The sequence below is a fragment of the Meles meles genome, chromosome 9 (assembly GCF_922984935.1).
Source record: "Meles meles chromosome 9, mMelMel3.1 paternal haplotype, whole genome shotgun sequence".
Lineage (NCBI taxonomy): Eukaryota > Metazoa > Chordata > Mammalia > Carnivora > Mustelidae > Meles > Meles meles.
Window position 1 is genome coordinate 24713273 of NC_060074.1, and position 22814 is coordinate 24736086.

The window sequence follows — 22814 nt, forward strand, 5'->3', positions numbered from 1 at the left end:
CTTCTCTATATGGTGACATTCTTGAGAGAAAGGACAGTTGGTATTTTACTTATATTAAAACTTTGGTATCTAGCAAGTTAGCTTAGCACTGTAAAAGTGTTCTTTAATATTGGTGAAGTTGGTTGATAGCCTTTGAAAAACCCCATACTTTAAGGATCCATCATGAAGTGGCACTCCTCATTTAAAGGATCATATAAATACCCTACTTTATTTTGGAAAATTTTAATATTTTGGTATATTAGCCAAGGCTTAACAAACTTCTTACTACAGTTAGTCCCATATTTGAGAATTTCATGAAATTTCCTGAGGTATGAACAGGCTTATCCTGTTAAAGAACAGCCACCAACTGAGCTAAAAGAAATCCTGTAAGTCATTTTGGACTTAAATTTAAGTCCCTTAATTTAAAGAAATCAAGTAGTTTGAGTCTCCTTCTCTTATACTGCTGATGGATGTTGGAGAAAGTGATTGCTGGAGAGTGACTAATGTAAAAGAGTGTAAATTGAAGAGCCATATCAAGTTCATTATAACTTGTCTGGATAGAATGTATGATAAGAGAAGAAAAGTGCTCTTCATGGAAATAATTGAGCCAAAAATTGAAATGTTTCAATTTATCAAGCTTCTTCTAGAAGAGATGGCATGTGATAGGAACCTTTGCATAGTAGTGATGAGTGTATCCATATATCCTAGATATTAAAACAACCCAACACTTTGCATCTAATTTCATGATCACCAAGAAGTATTCTACCCACATCTATGTGGGTATCTATTTCAGACTTTTAATATTGGGAGAGAATGTGAGGATTTATTATTCTGCTTGCCAAACAGCTCTAATTTGTGCTAAAATTGTCGGGATGCTTTATTTTTATCCATGTCCTGCAAGTTAATTTAGAACAAGTTAGTCTTGGGACGCCGGGGTGGCTCAGTTGGTTAAGCGGCTGCCTTCGGCTCAGGTCATGATCCTAGCGTCCTGGGATCGAGTCCTATATCGGGCTCCTTGCTCGGCAGGGAGCCTGCTTCTCCCTCTGCCTCTGCCTACTTGTGATCTTTCTCTCTCTGTCTCTCTCTCTGACAAATAAATAAATAAAATCTTTAAAAAAAAAAAAGAACAAGTTAGTCTTGACTGCCTAAACTTCCCATTGTCCCCATAGAGTCTTCCCCACGTAATCCCTAGCCCCAACAAATGCTACATTGACAGGCTCATGAGTAGCCTATCAGGTTCTCACATGGACCTATTTCCTTTAAACAGACACCACAAAACTGTGTATGTCTGAGTTAGCAAGATTCTGAAGTTGAAATCTTTAATCTTTCAATCAACCATTCCCTTTTAATTTTTAATTTTTCAAGCATTTTTCTGGTCAATATAAAGTCTTCTGGTTAATTAATACCACAGCTAGAAGCAAGGTTCTCTGCCCTATCCTGAAGTGTGCTTCTCCAAACCACGAATGAAACATGGGTTTTTTTAGTCATTTTAAGTTCTGTGAAATGCAAAGTTCCTTGAGAAGATGATCATGTACTTCTTAATGACCTACCATATTGTTTTTGTATCTGCCTATAACCTTTCCACTAAGGAAACATGATCTTCTGTAACCTTGGTATATTTCCCATGGCACTTAACAATGCTTTCACTTTTTGTCAAAGCTTCTACTGAGAGGTACCTGGGTGGCTCAGTGACTCTTGGTTTCAGCTCAGGTCATGATCTCAGGGTCATCAGATAGAGCCCCACATCCAGCTCCTGCTCAGTGTGGAGTCTGCTAGAGATTCTCTCCCTCTCCCTCTCTCCCTCCCCTTTGGAACCTCCCTACACTCATGTGTTCATGTGCTCTCTCTCTCTCTCAAATAAATAAATAAATAAATAAAACCTTTTTAAAAACCTCCTTTTGAAAATGCTGCTTTAAAATTAATTATTTCCCATGTATTCAGATGTCTTCAGCACAGTCATTCAAATTTTAATATTGCTACTATATGTTTGTGTGATATCAATGGAAATATTTTATTCTTTTGTTTTAAGAATTGTATTTGTTACTACATTATTAATTTGTCCTCAGTTATATGTTAGAGCTTTCAGATATTTAATTAGAACTATCACCAGCTTGGCCATTTCTGCAAGCTTTTGAGAGGAGTTATGTAAGTGATCATCATAATAAGAAAATCAGATTACAACTAGATCTGAAAACTATACTCAATTGAAACTAATTTTTGATGACTAACATTACAAGAAAATTATCTTAATTTTAGTTGTTAGTTCTTTAGATAAATATTTAATGCATATTACATACTATATATTATGTAAGACATATTTTCATATCCTCTGAATATAAGAATATTAAAAAGTTCCCTATAGTATTTGAAAAAAGAAATGCTCAGGGAATAATTTTATAGTTCCTATCTATACAGATAGAATAATTGTAATATGTATACATCAATAACATTAAATAATTTGCCTTGCAATTATCTTCATGAAAGATATATAATTTGAGTTTAATTTCAGTAGACCAACATCAGTCATAAAACTGGTATCCTTCAAACACGTAAGCAATTTCAAGTCTTATAAATATTGGCAAGTTTGTTGAGAGGCACACTTATCAGAAGATTTTTAAGCCAATGACTTCACTGGCAGTGTTAAATACACATGGGTTGTGTGAGGGAAAACCCTGAATACAGAAATGTGAGATCAAATAGAAAAGCTATCATGTTAAATCCAAAAGATTTTATAAGTAAATGATACTTTACTTTCAGTAATCTAACTGTATTTCTCAAAGACTTTCAATTATTTGTACCAAGGAAGTATTGTTCAGGATTTGAAAAGTGTGCAATTGTGCATAAGCTAGGCAATTAGTTATTAGTAAATAGTCTATTGTACAACCAAGAAGTCTCAAAAGTAGTTAATAGAAGCAAAATTATTTCCATTGTTCTCTCTCCAGTTTCCAGTATCATCACAAAAATCAACAATTTAATCATAAATAACAGTAATTTAAAATGACGTTTATTTGTTATTTTGGTAGAACAGACGGTTTTACTTCTATTTATATTTCTTCAGTTATTTTCTTGACCATTATTCTGTGTGTAGGTCAATTGCATTTTCTTGCTTGTTAATTACCTGTTTATTAATTTATCTATGGAATTACTTTCAATTTGAATAGACCATTTATAATTCAGATATGTATCTCTTTTTATGAATATTAGTATTTTTATTTTACTTTTAGCTTAATATTGATATACTGAATTTTGGAGCTTATAGTTTTTGTCAACGGTTTTGGAAAAAATAGTGATTTTTTTTTTCCATGAGTGTAGGGCTTAGAAAGTCATCCCTCATACCTACAATTTGATTGATGTTCAATGACATCTCTTCTAGTTTTCTAGTGTATTTTTAAGACTTTATTTTTTACAGCAGTTTTAAGCTTATAGTAAAATTGAGAAGGAGGTATAGAGATTTTTATTATACCTCTTGATGCATTAGCAACATCGCTTAACAGAATGGTGTGTGTGTGTATAAGTGTGTGTGTGTGTGTATGTATATGTATATATGTATATGTATGTTTTGTTGCTGTTACCAAGGATTAACCTACACTGATCCATTATAATTAACCAAAGCCTAAGGTTTATGTTAGGACTCACTCTTGTATGTTCTGTAAGTTTGGACAAAAGTTTAGTGCATGTATTCACAATTATATATCATACAGAGTATTTTCACTGCCCTAAACATTTGTGCTCCTTCTATTCATCTTTCCTTACCCCTAAACTCCTTAGCAACCATTGATGGTTTTATTCTCTCAATAGTTTACCTTTTCCAGAATGTCGTATAGTTGGAATCATGCAGTATGAGGCCTTTACAGACTGTTTTGCATTTAAGTTTCCTCCATGCTTTTCCATGGCTTGATATACATCATTTCTCCTCTGCACTGAATAATAGTCCATTGTCTAGATGTACAAAATTTATTTTGTCTAGTCACTACTAAAGGACATCTTGGTTGCTTCCACATTTTTACAATTATGAATAAAGCTGCTGTAAGGATTCATATGAAGATTTTTATGTGGATATAAATTTTCAACTCCTGGTAAATACCACAGAATGCAATTGCTGGATTGTATGGTAAGAGTACGTTTAGTTTTGCAAGAAAGTGCGTCTTTCAAAGTGACTTTACCATTTTGCATTCTACTAGCAATGTATGAGAGTTCCTGCTGCTGTCATCCCTGTCAGAATTTGCTGTCGTCATTGCTCCAGATTTTAACCATTAATTCGGTGTGTAGTGATAGCTCACTGTTGTTTTAATTTGTATTCTGCTGATGACATAAGACATAAAACATCTTTTCATATGCTTTTTACGTATCTATATTTCTTTGGTGAGGTGTCTCTTAAGATCTTTGTCCTATATTTTAAATGAATTATTTTCTTATAGTTGAGTTTTAGTAATTCCTTGTATATTTTGAATAGCAGTCCTTTATTACATGTGTTTTTTGCAAATATTTTTCCCGTCTGTGGCTTCCCTTGACATTATCTTTTGCAGGCAGCAGTTTTTAATTTTAATGAAATCTAGCTCATTTATCATTTCTTTTATGGATTATAAATTTGGCATTGTATCTAAAATGTCACCATACCCAAGATCATCCAAGTTTTCTCCTATGTTATCCTCTAGGAGTTTTACAATTTTGTATTTTACATTTAGAACTACAATCCATTTTGACTTAATTTTGTGAAGGGTGTAAGATCTGTGTCCAGATTCGTTTTTTGGTATTTGGATAATGTTCCAGTATCATTTGTTGAAGAAACTATCTTTGCTCTATCATATTGTCCTTCCTCCTTTGTGAAAGATCATTTGGCTATAATTCTAGGAGTCTGTTTCTGGGCTCTTTATTCTATCAATCTTTCTATTCTTTCACCAATACTGTAAGTCTTGATTACAATAGCTTTAGTGTAAGTCTGCAAGTCAGGTGGTATCAGTCCTGCAATGGTGTTTTTCTTCTTTCAATACTGTGAGGTATTTTTATGCTTAATTCTTTTTTTCTTATTTTTTTAAAGTTTTTATTTAAATTCCAGGTAGTTGATATTAGTTTCAAGTGTACAATTTAGGGATTCAATACTTCCATACAACACTCATCCCAAGTGCCCTCCTTAATCCCCATCACCTATTTCACCCACCCTCCCACTGACCTCTTCTATAGTGAAGAGTATTTCTTGGTTTCCCTATATCTCTTTTTTTCCCCTATGCTCATTTATCTTATTTCTTCAATTCCACATAAAAATGAAAATATATGGTATTTCTCTTCCTCTGACTTACTTCACTTAGCATAATACTCTCTAGCTCAATCCATGTCTTTGCAAATGACAAAATTTTGCTCTTTTTATGACTAATATTCCATTGCATATACACATACCACTTCTTTATTCATCAATGGACTCTTGGGCTGTGCCCATAATTTGGCTATTGTAGATATGCAGCTATAAACATTGGGGTACATCTGTCCCTTTGAATTAGGGTTGTCTCTTCTGGGACTTTTACATCTTCATATAAACCTTAGAATAAGTTTGCTAATATGCACAAAATAATTCACAAGGATATTGATTGGGATTGCATTGAGTCTCTCGATAAGCTGGAAAGAACTGACATCTTGGTAATATTAAGTCATTCTATCCATGAACATAGAATATCTCTTCATCTATTTAGTTCTTTGAGTTCATTCATGAGAATTTTATGGTTTTCCTCATATATATCTTGTACATATTTTGTTAGATTTATACCTTAGTATTTTGTTTTTGGGGTTATCCTATGTGTTTTTAAATCCTGTAAGTTTTTTTTCAGAGTATTTCTGAATTTTAACATGTTGTGTTTAATCTTTAGGTTGTTGATATTTGTCTTTCTAGTTTATTTTTTATCTTTTTAAATATAATTTTATACACACAAAAATATAAATTACAAAGGATACTAACATAATTTAACTTACACCTATTTACAATATTAATGGGCCACCATTAAGAGTTTGAAATAGTGTTTACATAAATAAATTTTTAGAATATATCTATGGGAACTTTGAATAGAGATGAAAATGAAGAAGCTTGTCATTTGTGTGTATGTAAGTCCCCAAATGTGTCAATACTCTTGTTAGCCAGAGATGAGTATAATATTTAAGTAATGTTTTACAGTTTTCAAAGTGCTTTTGTCATTGTTACATTTGGAGACACCATTCACATTAACCAGGTAGATAGATCTGTAGGTAAAACAAATCTGAGATGATCCAAGACAAAACCATACAAGTCCAACATGCAATTGATCAGTAGAGGTCACCAAGATCCATATTCTTATACTCTAGATGAAACATGTTTAGAATTCCCTAGTTTGTATTAAAAAAAGTGATAATTATGCATAATGTAATAAAATAGTAGATTAACAAGGACACATATATGACTACAGTTTGCAGCTAATTTTAACACCATTATTCTCTCGATAAATGTATAATAATAATAAACAAGTAGTATTTGGTTCTCCTGCTGTTTCTGTTTCTTATGCCCACTGTGTTTCTTCAGTCTTTACTCTGAATCTTGCAGTGGTATTTCAAATTTCCTCATGAGTTTCTCCATACCCAATCATTTTATACCTATGAGTCTGTTGGTTTTTTTTTTCAATATCTCTAAAGATATTAATTCCTTTTCTTTTTGTTCATACATCCACGTATATTTCCTTAACCATTCAACATCATACTATTTTATTTTTTAGAGATTTCACTCTCCGAGTTTCATGCTGTTTGTTATTAGTCTCAGGCTAAAACTTGTGCATTGCTCTAGTGGACCACTTCCAGACACTGAGCTCATTGCACACAGGGTTAATCCATATCTTCAAATGATATACATATAATTTCTTATTCCAGCTTCTGCTGTAGCTAACTATTCTATAGCTAGTAATTTAGTCCTTACATGGAATGATTGCACAGTAGGGGTTCAAATTTATTCTGCTTACAAAATTCCATCTTAAAGAAAGAGCTGACTTCCTGGAAGATGGCAATAAGAGAGCAACCATCCTTCTAAAAAACAATGCATTTCTTACCCCTGAGTTACCTTTTTTTTTTTTAAATTTCTTTAAAGCTGTGTGCTCCATGCAAGTGATAATTCCTCAGAGCCTATTATATGGAGATCCATAAATTTTACTACCTAGTGTTTACAACTGCTTTGTGCCTCATATTTTAGCAAACATTCTTAGTTTGATCTGCATTAGGAGTCACAATAGAAAGGTATCTTTTCTTTCTTTTCCAGATGAGAATACAAAGATTGAGAATACTGTTTCACAAAAACAAGGCTTTTAAATGGCAAAGATATAACTGAGACATAAGAGTTCTAACTTCTGCCAAAACTATAGTTTTCCTTATTTTCAGGACAATTAAGAGCTATTATTGAATAAATTTTGTACTTACTCACTTATACTTGTGAGGCTTGAGATGTAGAATTCACACAGTTAGAAGATAAACTAATATATACTGTGATATTTACTAATTCCTTGATGAATGGTACACCGCTGGTGAAGGAGATATAATCTATGAAGATGTGGCAAATTCGAGAGAAATTTGTGCTATTTTCCAGAGTTTTTTAAAAATGTGATTGAGAATCTGCCAAAATACTATCATTTCCCTATCCACTTCACATTTTATGGTGGAACAGATGACACACCTAGAAAGACCAGTAAAACATTTTAGTGATTATGAAACCAGAAGAAATTAGAGGACTTGGGGATATATGCGTTGTTACCACTACTTTTTTCTCTTACCTACATTTGCAGGGATGGAGGGAAAGGAAAGGTAAACAGCTGACTTTAAACGTGATTGAAACTAATGAAGTTTGGATTTCTGAAAAGCAGATTCATAAACTGAAATGTTCATTCATTAGGTTCCCAGGCAGAAATACAATATAGCTCAGAATATTAGAAACAGCTTTGTCCTGAAACAAACTGATCTTATCAAGAGAACTTCACTCTGAATGTGAGGCTGGTCATCATAAAAAATAGATCTGTTGTGGAAAAGAAAATAACCAATTGAAAATGAAACATGAAAAGTAATTAGTGAAAGGATAAGAAAGAATACCTCATGCCTCAGAGAATGAAATAAGACACTGTAGTCTCACATTTCAATGTGTGGAAATACAGATAATCTTATATTTATTACCAATATTTGAAGTGATAGAATATGAGATTGGATTTGAATAATGCAAATATATGCCCTATTTAATAGAAATAGACCAGTTATGAGTCAAGTTTGAGTGGATGTATAGCTTCTAAGAACGTTGTGTACCTCTAAAGTGGAAGTAGCATGGAAAAAAATTGGGGTGACAAGGAAAGGAAATGGACTGTTTTTCTAGGATATGTTGGTTTTCTTTCTCCACTCTGAAAGCTACTGAGTGAGTGAAAGAGGGATTATTTGAATTTGGAATGATGCCAACAATTATACTGACTTGAGGAGGGGAAGTTTTTTATACAGAAGAAAATAAGCTCAATAAAAGGAAGACTATAACAGAACCTACTTAAAACCCAATGAACTGAGTTTCCTGTTATTAGAAATTTTAAATAGAGACTGGGCATTAAAATCATAGAATAGCTGTAGAAATAATTAAAACAAGGGACATGTGATCAGATTGTATGGATTTAAGGGCTCTCCTAGATTTGAGATTATGGAATTCTGTGATGCATGAGCTTCACTTTTACCAAGCTAATTTTAAATGTATCTTAATTGCCAATATGATACTTCCAATTATAGAAAATCTCTCATTTTATACCAGAAACAGAGGCAATGCTTCTTCTGCAACCATAGAAATATATTGTTCTATTTCCTATAAGGCTTTTAGACAGTACATTGGCTTTGGGTGGTGAAGTATATATACTGTTTCTGCTAACCTTAAATATTTTGTCAAAGCAATCCTCCCAAGACTTGAACTCAGCATCACACCCATGTGTTTTGGTTACCATGTACTCCTGAAAATCAGGAAAGAGTACAATGAAAAATTCTGTAATCCAGGACTAAGTTAGATCAGCAGTCAAAACAAGGTAAACATCATTAGAGGGGAATTTTCTGCTAGAAAATTGGCATGCCTGCATTCAATACTACTTAGACTTGGAAAAATCCATTAGCTAAGTAGAACAGATAGGTGTGAGGTTGACACTTGTTTTGAAAATCATTTGCCAAAACCTGGGAATTATTGTAATTGTAAAAGCATAGATTTCAAAATAACTGAATTCAATAATTAAGTGCCAGCCTATAACAGAAATCATTATTGGGGCATCTGAGTGGCTCAGCTGGCTAAGTGTCTGCCTTCAGCTCAGATCATGATCTTAGGGTCCTGGGATCAAGCCCCACATTGGGCTCCCTGCTCAGTAGGGAACCTGCTTCTCCCTCTGCCTGCCTCTTCTCCTGCTTGTGCTCTCTCTCTCTGGCAAATAAATAAATAAAGTCTTTTAAAAAATAGAAATCACTATTAATTCTTAAATGTATTTTCTGCTCTTCCTAAAAAAAAATCTGGTCTTGTTATGTTTCCAGTGTTAACATCCTAAAATTAATATTTGATCATTTCCTAACTCCTTTTAAAACCCTTTAATTTCTCCTCATAGCCTACAAATTAATACATTTTAGGACTGTAGCAAAGGTCTTTTATTTTTAGGCTGTTGTTTATCTATTTATCTTTGTTTTTCCGTTATCCTTTTCTTCTTGAATGCAAAATACTTAAAAATTTGTTTATGCCACAATTTCCACATGCTGAACACTCATCCTTTTTCCTTTCCTGCTTTTACATTGTGAACACCTGCTTTTATAAACAGATTTTGTTCAGATGTGTTGACCTTTTCAAAGCCTTCATGTCCACCCAAGCCTAGAAAATGTTTTATATCTTTCTCTGCCCTATCACTATCATCTGTATGTCATCTAATAAAATGCTTATGAAAATATTGTAATTGTTACATATTTGCATGACTTATTAGACCATGAGGTCCTTAAGGGCAGAGTTTGTTTCAGTTATCTTTTTATGGGGATCTTTACATGGGGATCCAGCACATGACATTTTGAGAGTTGTAAGTTATAATTTGGTTTATTCATTTTCAAAGGAATTTAAAGAACTAACAAATATAAGAAGATAATTTTTTGAGAAATAATTAGGGTGAAAGGTAACTTAGAATAGGTAAAATATAATGAAGCCAGGAGTAAAGTTAATACATAAAATGCATGCAATCTACTTTAAATTTTTTGTATTAAAGTTTGGCTCTATGGGCCTTCATTAATTGATAAAAACCAAAACATAATATTATTTTTAATTTCTAGAAGAGGGCTTTAACTCTGTACTAAGTGTTCCAACAATCAACAGGAAGAAGTAGACCTAGATAGCTATGTGATTTTCATTGTCAATGAAAGAAATCACCTCACACTGTTCAGCAGGAGCAATGACTCCTGTTGCTAAGACCTGAATGGCATTTCACCACTGGGTATTAAAAATATTTGATTTTCTTATGTAATGTATAATCTAGTGAATAATAGCCTCAACAACAACCTTTCAATAATACAGATTTTCATAGTGTTGTGACTTAACTTTATTATAGCACAGTGGCATAACAACACAGGCAACTCAGTAGACGCAGTTTTACAGTGACAAAGGGGAGGTGAAAAAAGTGATCTCGAATATACAGACTCCTAACTCTCACAATTTAAGCCAAAGAAAAAAATGTAAATAATTTGAGTCATATGTGTATATCATATCCTTCATATCTTTTGTATCTCTGGTAAATAGTGGGCACTTAGGAAGAATTGGATAGGTTAATGAACTTTAAAAAACTCAATAATTAATTATAGCATAAAACTATTTGGGGGAGACCCAATCACTAGAGAAGAAATTCAGTTGTGCAAATTCTTTCAGTGTAAGCAGACTCTGTGATGTGGCAGCCGAGTTTGACTATAGACAAGGTCTGCTGCACATGGCAAAAATTTCATTCTTAATAAAGAGTGGGTTGCCTGTCCCATGGACCATGTTAAGCAAGGGCCAGAAACACACAGGAGGGCTACAAATTGAGAGCTCTTGCCTTTGGTGTTATGAGAAAGAGGGCTGGGTCCTGGTCTGAATGAAAATGAGGAATATTTTAGAACTTTGTGTAAAAAGGGGCAGTACCTGGGTCTTCACATTTTAGGCCTAGAGAGATGGTAATTTGAAACTCCGCAAGGTGATAGGACTGACACTCCCTCTCCCTCTCCCTCTGCCTGCCACTCTGCCTGCTTATGCCCTCTCTCTCACTTTGTCAGATGAATAAATAAAATCTTAAAATAAATAAATAAAAAAAGAAAGACTTTAGGGACTTTGAACATATACATAATTGTGTTTCATGCATTAATTCATTGATTCAATAGCTATTTAATGAGATTCCCTATGCACTAGGTATGAAGCTGGCTTTGGAGATATAGCAGTGAATTAAAAAAGAGTTCCTGCTGTCATATATGCTACAGTCCATTGGCAGAGAGAAAGGCAATAAATAAGTGATATGTAGTTTAATAAATGGTGATAAGTGCTATAGAGAAAAGTAACACAGTAAAGAGTAACAAAGAGGCAAAAAGTTGTGATGATATAGTATTTTTCGTGGGATTATCAGAGATGCACTCCATGATAAGGTAAAGTTGAAGAGAAGGTCTTGAATGAAGTCATGGAGGAAGCCATGGAATATCCAGGGGAGATAGCCTCTTAATGCTGGGGGAAGAGTGTGGAGATATCTTGAGGTAAAAATGCTTGGTATATTTGAGAAACACAGAATGATGATGAATGGAGTTGTCTAGTATAGCGTCTGGAGCATGTGACTAACTGTGAAATGAATAAATGAATCGTCTGTGTCTGTGTCTTTTAGAACATTGGGTCAAAAGAAAGAAAGGAAAAGAAAGTGTCAAATATAGAAATTTTGAGATAGCTGAAAAAAATAGATTTAATATTCTGAAAATAACTTTTTCCAGACAAAGTCATAGGTATGCATAGAAACAATTTGAAGAAGGATGAGAGCAACTATATTTTAGTACCTATAGATATATATCAAAATATAATAACCCAGGTTATGGTTTTCAAGAGTATTCCATTTTAATGTGTCACATGCATGCATATGAATGACAACTAGAGAATGCTCAGAAGCCTGTTGGATACAATAAGAGAATTAAATAATAAAATAATTCCCAAGATTAAAATTGATACCTAAAAGTTTAAAGACATTCCTAGGCATCTCTATCTTATTTTCAGGATGACACCATTATTAATGATCTCCATATAAACTTTCATAAACTAACTTACCAATTTCTGCCTTTTTGCATCTACAACCTAAACAATAACATAAATGCACAGGATTAAACAAAAAGAATTAGTAACATGATAGTAGTTTTAGAATTCCAACATTTTTCTGTCCTCTGTACCAAGATGTCTTGCTACATAAACTTGTACATATAAATAAACCCTAAATTCTGTGGTTATTCCATTCTATTAACCCAGTTCTATGCATAAGTGAAATCTCTCTTTCCTTATTACATACATCATTCACATACTCACACAATAAATAGTATGTCTTATGAAGCTGTATACCAGGCACTGGAGAGTCCATTTGCCAGCATCTTGCCATTCCTGTGTAAAAGTGGAAAGACTGAGCTGAAAACCCAGTTGAAGTTTCTCAAACAACTGACGAAGGTACACCTGCAGCTCCAAGCAATATACCCAACCAAGTAAGAGCAGTGTTTTGCCACCAAGCAGGGACAGCCTATTCTTTCCTGAACACTGAATATTGCCTCTCTGCTTTAGCTAGAATCTTAGCCAAAATCTGCACAGAATGCTGTCTCTGAATCCACTTCACTTATGGTTCTTTGCTGATTCTAGAGTTCTACACAAAAGAAGGATATATCATTTGAGAACAAAGGGAACAACACTTGGCTGTGGGCACTATTTACTTCAAAAAAGACCATTCTCTGTGTGGACTGGTATGCTTTACTCTGCCACAGTGCCCTCACTTAGCAACTGAATGCAGCCAGCAGCCCTGTATCAAAGACAAAGGATTTAGAAGAACTTGGATGAAAGCAGTCTTAGCCCTTTTTGATTCAACATTTAACTTAAAGTTTGGAGGACCCACACAAACTGGGCACATTAAATGTAAATCAAATGTGTCTTAATGTTTCTCAAGTAATATAAATTCTAAGTTTAGAGCTTTCCAGATATAATCATTTTATGAGCTCATTGCAACCAAAATTTTTATTGCTTACCTATAAAAAGTATGAGAAGATATTTTAATATAATTTGGTTATATATTTTTCTGCTACATAATACATACCTATTCTATGGTAACTGAGAATATTGTGACTGATAGTCCTTTTACAAATTCAAATAATCCTGTTGAGTATATAGACACAACTATATGAAACTACAGTATAATGGCAGTAATTGGATACCATCCTACTGTTTATGGACATATGGATAAACAATTCCACATAAAAACTGAACTGGAGATCACAGGAGAATCTGTTCAAAAGCAGTATCAATTTTGGAGATTACCCAGAATTAAAAATGTGCTTTCATAAGAATTCTGTTTGATTTTTTTTGAAGATTTTATTTAATTTTTTTTTAATTTGTTAATTTTCAGCGTAACAGTGTTCATTGTTTTTGCACCACACCCAGTGCTCCATGCAGTATGTGCCCTCCCTATTACCCACCACCTGGTTCCTCAATCTCCCACCCCCCTCCCCCGTCCCTTCAAAACCCTCTGGTTATTTTTCAGAGTCCATAGTTTCTCATGGTTCATCTCCCCTTCCAGTTTCCCTCAACTCCCTCTCCTCTCCATCTCCCTATGTCCTCCATGTTATTTGTTATGCTCCACAAATAAGTGAGACCATATGATACTTGACTCTCTCTGCTTGACTTATTTTGCTCAGGATAATCTCTTCAAGTCCCGTCCATGTTGCTACAAAAGTTGGGTATTCATCCTTTCTGATGGAGGCATAATACTCCATTGTGTATATGTACCACATCTTCCTTATCCATTCATCCGTTGAAGGGCATCTTGGTTCTTTCCACAGTTTGGCGACCGTGGCCATTGCTGCAATAAACATTGGGGTACAGATGGCCCTTCTTTTCACTACATCTGTATCTTTGGGGTAAATACCCAGCAGTGCAATTGCAGGGTCATAGGGAAACTCTATTCTTAATTTCTTCAGGAATCTCCACACTGTTCTCCAAAGTGGCTGCACTAACTTGCATTCCCACCAACAGTGTAAGAGGGTTCCCCTTTCTCCACATCCTCTCCAACACACGTTGTTTCCTGTCTTGCTAATTTTGGCCATTCTAACTGGTGTCAGGTGGTATCTCAATGTAGTTTTAATTTGAATCTCCCTGATGGCTAGTGATGATGAACATTTTTTCATGTGTCTGATAGCCATTTGTATGTCTTCATTGGAGAAGTGTCTGTTCATATCTTCTGCCCATTTTTTGATATGATTATCTGTTTTATGTGTGTTGACTTTGAGAAGTTCTTTGTAGATCCTGGATATCAACCTTTTGTCTGTACTGTCATTTGCAAATATCTTCTCCCATTCCGTGGGTTGCCTCTTTGTTTTGTTGACTGTTTCCTTTGCTGTGCAGAAGCTTTTGATCTTGATGAAGTCCCAAAAGTTCATTTTCGCTTTTCTTTCTTTTGCCTTTGGAAACATATCTTGAAAGAAGTTTCTGTGGCTGATATCGAAGAGGTTACTGCCTATGTTCTCCTCTAGGATTCTGATGGTTCCTATCTCATGTTGAGGTCTTTTATCCATTTCGAGTTTATCTTTGTGTACAGTGTAAGAGAATGGTTGAGTTTCATTCTTCCACATATTGCTGTCCAGTTTTCCCAGCACCATTTATTGAAGAGACTGTCTTTTTTCCATTGCATATTTTTTCCTGTTTTGTCAAAGATTATTTGACCATAGAGTTGAGGGTCCATATCTGGGCTCTCCACTCTGTTCCACTGGTCAATGTGTCTGTTTTTATGCCAGTACCACACTGTCTTGGTGATCACAACTTTGTAGTAAAGCTTAAAATCGGGTAACGTGATGCCACCATTTTTTTGTTTTTCAACATTTCCTTAGCAATTTGGGGTCTCTTCTGATTCCATACAAATTTTAGGATTATTTGCTCCAGCTCTTTGAAAAATACCGGTGGAATTTTGATTGGAATGGCATTAAAAGTATAGATTGCTCTAGGCAGTATAGACATTTTAACAATGTTTATTCTTCCGATCCAAGAGCATGGAACATTCTTCCATCTTTTTGTGTCTTCTTCAGTTTCTTTCATGAGTGTTCTGTAGTTCCTCGAGTATAGATCCTTTACCTCTTTGGTTAGGTTTATTCCCAGGTATCTTATGGTTCTTATTGCTATAGTAAATGGAATCAATTCTCTAATTTCCCTTTCTGTATTTTCATTGTTAGTGTATAAGAAAATTAGATTTTAAACTAAAGACTGTAGTCAGAGATACAGAAGGACACTACATAATTCTTAAAGGGACTATCCACCAAGATGATCTAACAATTGTAAATATCTATGCCCCCAATATGGGAGCACCCAATTACATAAGAAAACTATTAATAAAGATAAAAAGTCATATTGATATGAATACAATAATAGTAGGAGATCTTAATATGCCTCTCTCCGAAATAGACAGATCATCGAAGCAGAAAATTAATAAAGAAATAAGAGCATTGAATGAAACATTGGACCAGATGGACCTCATAGACATATACAGAACATTCCACCCTAAAACAACAGAATACTCATTCTTCTCGAGTGCACATGGAACCTTCTCCAGAATAGACCACATACTGGGTCACAAAGCAGGACTCAACCGATACCAAAAGACTGACATTATTCCCTGCATATTCTCAGATCACAATGCTTTGAAACTGGAACTCAATCACAAGGAAAAGTTCAGAAGGAACTCAAATACCTGGAAGCTAAAGACCACCTTGCTTAAGAATGCTTGGATCAACCAGGAGATCAAAGATGAACTTAAACAATTCATGGAAACCAATGAGAATGAAGACACTTTGGTCCAAAACCTATGGGATACAGCAAAGGCGGTTCTAAGGGGGAAATACATAGCCATCCAAGCCTCCCTCAAAAAAATTGAAAAATCCAGAATACACCAGCTGTCTCTACACCTTAAAGAACTGGAGATTCAACAACAAATCAAACCAACTCCATACGCAAGAAGGGAAATAATCAATATTAGAGCAGAGATCAATGAGGTAGAAATCAGAGATACATTAGAACGTATCAATGAAACTAGAAGCTGGTTTTTTGAAAGAATCAATAAGATCGATAAACCATTGGCCACACTAATCCAAAAGAAAAGAGAGAAAGCCCAAATTAATAAAATTATGAATGAAAAGGGAGAGATCACAACTAACACCAAGGAAATGAAACAATCATCAGAAATTATTATCAACAGTTATATGCCAATAAGCTAAGCAACCTAGATGAAATGGATGCATTCCTGGAAAACTATAAACTCCCAAAATTGAACCAGGAAGTAATTGACAACCTGAATAGACCAATATCTAGTAATGAGATTGAAGCAGTGATCAAAAACCTCCCAAAAAACAAGAGCCCAGGACCTGACGGATTCCCTGGGGAATTTACCAAACTTTCAAAGAGAAATAACACCAATTCTCCTGAAGCTGTTCCAAAAAATTGAAGCAGAAGCAAAACTTCCCGACTCTTTTTATGAAGCCAGCCTTACCCTGATCCCCAAGCCAGGCAAAGACCCTACCAAAAAACAGAATTTCAGACCAATATCACTGATGAATATGGATACTAAGATTCTCAACAAGATCCTAGCAACAGTACATTAAAAAGATTATCACCATGACCAGGTGGGATTCATCCCTGGGTTTCAAGGTTGGTTCAACATTCTCAAACCAATCAATGTGATAGAACAAATCAATAAGAGAAGAGAGAAGAACCACATGGTCCTTTCAATTGATGCAGAAAAAGCATTTGACAAAATCCAGCATCCGTTCCTGATGAAAACGCTTCAAACTACAGGGATAGAGGGAACATTCCTGAACTTCATAAAATCTATCTATGAAAGACCCACAGCAAATATCATTCTCAATGGGAAAAAGCTTGCAGCCTTCCCGTTGAGATCAGGAACATGACAAGGATGCCCACTCTCACCACTCTTGTTCAACATAGTATTAGAAGTCCTAGCAACGGCAATCAGACAACAAAGAGAAATAAAAGGTATCCAAATTGGCAAGGAAGAAGTCAAACTCTCTCTCTTCGCAGATGACATGATTCTTTATATGGAAAACCCCAAAGACTCCACCCCCAAACTACTAGAACTCATACAGCAATTCAGTAATGTGGCAGGATACAAAGCCTGTTTGATTTTTGAAACAATGCTTTAAGCTATATTGAGCTTTATTTTTAAATGAAGACAATGACTTTCAGAAATGTTAACTGTTAATGTTAAATGGCCTGCCCAAGGTTACGTGGGCTATCCAGGAGAGCCAGAATCTAGCCAAATGTAAATTAGAATGATTTTGTGTACTTGCTAACAATCTGGATCTATTTTTCTCTTTTCTGAGTATTTTGACTTCTTTTATTTGTGGGGAGCTGAGGGAAACCCTGAATTTTGCATGACTTAGTGCACCTTTTAAATTTTCGTTCATCATTCTTTCTTGCTCCCTCTCAGTCCTTAAGTGTCTTATTTTCTCATGAGCCCAAAGCATACAGTTTCACATATTTCAAACCATGTCTTTTGAAAAGCCAAAACATTTCAAAGAAATTCAGAAATTTATATTCTATATATTTTGGTTTTGGTTGGATTCATACACCCAAACAACCTCAATTTATTAAAAGCTTATGAGAATATTGTTTATTCTTGACAAAATATCAGTTGATGGCATGTATAAAGATGATTACAAGTGTTTCATTCCAGTTGTAATTATTACTATTGTGATTTTTGTTTCTCTTCTCACATAGTTTAAAGCAAGGGAGAAAAATGTAAAACTTACATGAGTTTTCAGCCAGATTGAAATACATTACAGTAGTTCTTATCCTAGATGAAGACTTATACCCATAATGGTGTGCTAGTCTATCAGAAGGACAGGTTTGAGAAACAGGAATGGTTAAATTATTTCTGATTTTTAGGTTTGCTTGGATATTTTTTTTAAGTAAGCTCTAGGCCCACCATGGGGCTTGAACTCATGACCCCAAGATCAAAAGTTTCATGCTCTGTGGACTGATCCAGGCAGGCACTCCTTTTTGGATATTTTTAGACAAATGTATTTTTAGGTCTTCAGTATTGAAAAGTAAAACTTCGGATGGTAAATATGTGTACAAATTATAGCTACAAGGGGCGCCTGGGTAGCTCAGTGGGTTAAAGCCTCTGCCTTCAGCTCAGGTCTTGATCTCAGGGTCCTGGGATCGAGCCCCACATTGGGCTCTCTGCCTGGAGGGAGCTTTCTTCCCCCTCTCTCTCTGCCTGCTTCTCTGCCTGCTTGTGATCTCTCTTTCTGTCAAATAAATAAATAAAATCTTTAAAAGAAAAGCTGCAAAATAAAAGCTTTAAATATCTCTCTGTTAGTGAAGGACTACCTGTCATAGAGTAACTTCATTTTAATTCTGCTAATCTGAAAAGTAAAATGGATATCCTTTTATAGCTTTAATGAGAACTTCTTCACTCTGTAATCCACCTTTCCTTCACCACCTTTAAGCTCTCCCTCTCCACTGATTGTTTCCCCCTGCACTTAAAAACGTTATTTCTCCGGCCCCTGGGTGGCTCAGTGGATTAAGCCTCTGCCTTCGGCTCAGGTCATGATCTCAGGATCCTGGGATTGAGTCCCACATCGGGCTCTCTGCTCAGCAGAGAGTCTGCTTCTCCCCCTTCTCTCTCTGCCTGCCTCTCTGCCTACTTGTGATCTCTTTGTGTCAAATAAATAAAATATTTTAAAAAATGTTATTTCTCTCAGAAAAAAAGAGAAAAAAAAAAAGAAAGCAAGTAAGCAAACTCTCATCTGGATCTTGCCATTCCTCTCTTGGAAGTACTGAGTACCTTTCCTTCTTCTTTTATGGCACAACTTCATTCATTCATATGTTTATTCATTCTGGAAGCATTTGCTGAGTACTTCAATTAGTCAATCCTAGTGCTTGATGCCATTGAAACAGAGGAAACAGTTCCCAGTCAAAATCACAGGGAAAAAGCACAAATAAGCAATTCATTATATTCAGGGAGAAAAGTTACTAAGAGAACACATAGAAGGAGCATGCAATAAGGAAGGATCTGAAGAAACTGATGGAATTATAATTTTCTTGGAATTAATATTTTACCAAAAAGCCCTAGATGTTTCTGCTCATGTCATTAACACCCATTCATTTCTTAAACTAGCATTCATGTCCATGACTCAAAAATCATTGCTTTTTAAACATTTAAAGTGACCTAAACAGAAAATCCAATGACTCACCCTCAACCACTCAACTCTTCAAAATCTTTCCTCTCTCAAGATCTAGCTCAAAATCTCATTCCTGGTTTACTTCTTTCAGCATCAAAGCTGCATTCCTGGAGCATTTAGTTAATCCACACATAAACAGTTGCTGACCTATTGTTTTGTATTATATAATGTTTTTGAAATTATCTCAGCCAGTGTCTAAAATTTCATCATTCTGAGGCTACATTATCCACAGAACCTAACATATAGCCCTCAAACAAATACATACTAAAAAAGAATACTGATTTAGTGAATTAATCCAGAAGAATATTGAAGAATTAATCTAGAGAGTGTGCAACAGCAGTTTGTCTCATCAACTTGAATTGTTGAACAATACAAATAAGTACCTAATTATATGGAGTCAAATAAGAGAGTAAGATTCAAGCATTTAGTATGGCATTAGAAGCAAAAGCAACACAGGTACACACACAAATTAATGATAGCATATAACCACTCATAAAAAATAATCAGAAATTGACTTTTTAACAAATTACCTTTTTCTATTCTTGCAAACAGTGGCAACAAATTGGCTACTTCGAGCGGTGACACTACAGTTAAATTATGGGACCTGTCTAAAGGCAATTGCATTTTGACCTTTGAAGGACACAGCCATGCAGTATGGTCCTGCACGTGGCATTCCTGTGGTGATTTTGTGGCTTCTTCCTCCCTGGATACAACTAGCAAAATTTGGGATGTTAATAGGTAAGAAGTACTTTAAACATCATTAACCCTCTACACTAATAAATATACGTGGGTAATGCTTTTTTCCCTCAGTGCTATGACCAGGAAACATTAAAAAAATAACTTGTTGGTTGATAAAATTATAGAAAGCTACTGAAATAATCTCTGTGAAATCCATTTCTAATTCTATTAATCATTGTTGATGTAATAATCTTTTCTAAATTTAAGTATAAAGATCAAGCCTATGTAATAGGATTAGAATTGTTTCATTGGAAAGCTGTTTGTTTTAAGCAGGAGAGAAACAAATACTTATTTTAAAGGGTTAGAATTTTAGTTCTCTCTTCCACAGGATTTCTTTATATTCAAACCAACAATTTAATAGACATGAATATGACAGAGATAATAACTTGCTCTATGCTTAATTTTGGTATAATACACCCAAACTAAATGCTTCTTGTCAATTCATAAATTGCAAGAATTAATGTAATTTGATTTATGCAAAGTCCTGTATAAATACTGTATGGTTATAGAAGTTTTATATATTTTTTTCTCAATATCTTCCCATTTTATTTATTTTTTTCAGCATAACAGTATTCATTGTTTTTGCACAACACCCAGTGCTCCATGCAAAACCTGCCCTCCCTATTACCCACCACCTGTTCCCCCAACCTCCCACCCCTGACCCTTCAAAACCCTCAGGTTGTTTTTCAGAGTCCATAGTCTCTTATGGTTCGCCTCCCCTCCGCAATGTCCATAGCCCCCTCCCCCTCTCCCAATCCCACCTCCCCCCAGCAACCCCCAGTTTGTTTTGCGAGATTAAGAGTCATTTATGGTTTGTCTCCCTCCCAATCCCATCTTGTTTCATTTATTCTTCTCCTATCCCCCTAACCCCCCATGTTGCTAGAAGTTTTATATTTTTAAGACAGTCAAATGTATTATTTTGCAGTGTCAAATGCCTCTCATCCATTTATTTAGTATGATTATTCTATCCTGTTAGGTATAAAAATAGGATACAAAAAGCTACTATCAAATATCCTGACTGCTTCAGCTACCTAAGGGACTATAAATCAACAGTCGGACTCCTTATCACTATAATTATTAAAATAGTGCCCAGATTCTAAATATAAGTGATAATGACTTTTAAAAGTTTAGGTAAACAATTGCCACTGAGCTATTGTAGTTTATTTGTAGGAGAAAAATTGACTCACTGTGACGGTAAACACTGTTGATTTGGGGTTACAGGGAAAGCAATACCTTGAACAAATTCTACCAATTCTTTCTTGAATTCTGGTTAACATTTAGGAGAGAGGTCAAGTAAGATGCTTACAAAATGTCTGGTTTTCTGGAAGAATTCATTGAAAGGCTTTACTCTGTCCTGTGCATAAGTTGACTGTCTCCTAAGTCCTTGTAGCAGTTATTATGCTGTTTCTTCTCAGTACCAAACTTATCCTCCTATGCCTGGTTTTGTGATGCTGCAACTGGAATTTTACAGACTACATTTTTGCTTTGTCAGCAGACTCTCTGTTAGACTTTGGCAATAGAGGGTGCTTGTAGGAAACTGCAGGTTTGGGGGAGGAGAAGGGGACTTGATTTTCATCTCCTTCCTGTGGGGTTCTTCTGGACTTGTAGTTCTAGTGAGCATCACCCTGGCAACACTTCACTTCAGCAATAGCAATTTGTTTTTATCACAGCAGATAAATCCAGATAAATTGGCAGTTTTTCTAATGCTTGCAGGAAAAGCTGCATCATGCTGTCTTCAAAGATGTTAACTCCAGCAAACAGGCACCCTTTTCTCAGAGGTCTGTGTTCCAGCTCATCATGGTCCCGTTTCTGAGCTGAGGAACACCAATACCAGTAGACAAGTGTCCCCTCCTCCAAGAGCTAAGTTTCAGTTCTACAGGCACCCCTCTTCAAGTTCCTAGGTTTCAACAATCCACCCTATTTCTTTCTGGCAGTGGCAGTTCTTTTTTTCTCTACTTAGTCATCCAACAACTTTATACATAGGTAACAATCCCATAAATTAAATTCTTACTGTTAAAATGATGTTAGAAGTTTTGTCTCCTGACTTGGCAGATATAGGACATTAATGAATAAATAACGTAACCCTCCTGAGTTATACAGATTCAGTTAAATAATGTTTGGCATAGACTGCATCAGAAAACATCGCTCCTAATAATATAATTTAGACTCATTTCTATCTAAAATAGTGACAACTTAGATGTGTTTTGATTCTCAAATGTATACCATTTGCTTATGTGCAGTAATCAATCATATGCAATTCTTAATTTTATTATGTTTCTATATTATGTGATCAGATTTAATAAATATTTATTATAACAGCATATTGGAATTAAAAAACACTTTATTGAGGTAAGATTGACATACAAAAGGCTGTGCATATTTAATGTATACAACTTGATGAGTTTGATGATAAGTATACACCCATGAATAAAAATATACACTGTCACCAGTCTATGACATAAACCTAATATCACCTCCAAAAACTTTTTTCCTGTCTTCTTGCATTACTATTATTATTACTAACAAGAGCTCTTAATATTAAATCTAGCAAAAATTTAACTATACATTTTTGTTAACTGTGTATACTGTGTTATATAGTAGATCTGTAAGACTTATTTATTTTCTAT

The 22814-nt window shown here is 34.8% G+C and overlaps 1 protein-coding gene across 1 annotated transcript in view; it reads left to right on the forward strand.

Moving 5' to 3' along the window:
- SPAG16 (sperm associated antigen 16) overlaps positions 1 to 22814 on the forward strand; it is a 1085475-nt gene that overhangs the window by 559258 nt on the left and 503403 nt on the right. The window contains exon 12 of the mRNA XM_046019197.1: positions 20002 to 20187. Coding sequence (XP_045875153.1) covers positions 20002 to 20187 — 186 coding nt within the window. The remainder of the gene's footprint in view (positions 1 to 20001; positions 20188 to 22814) is intronic.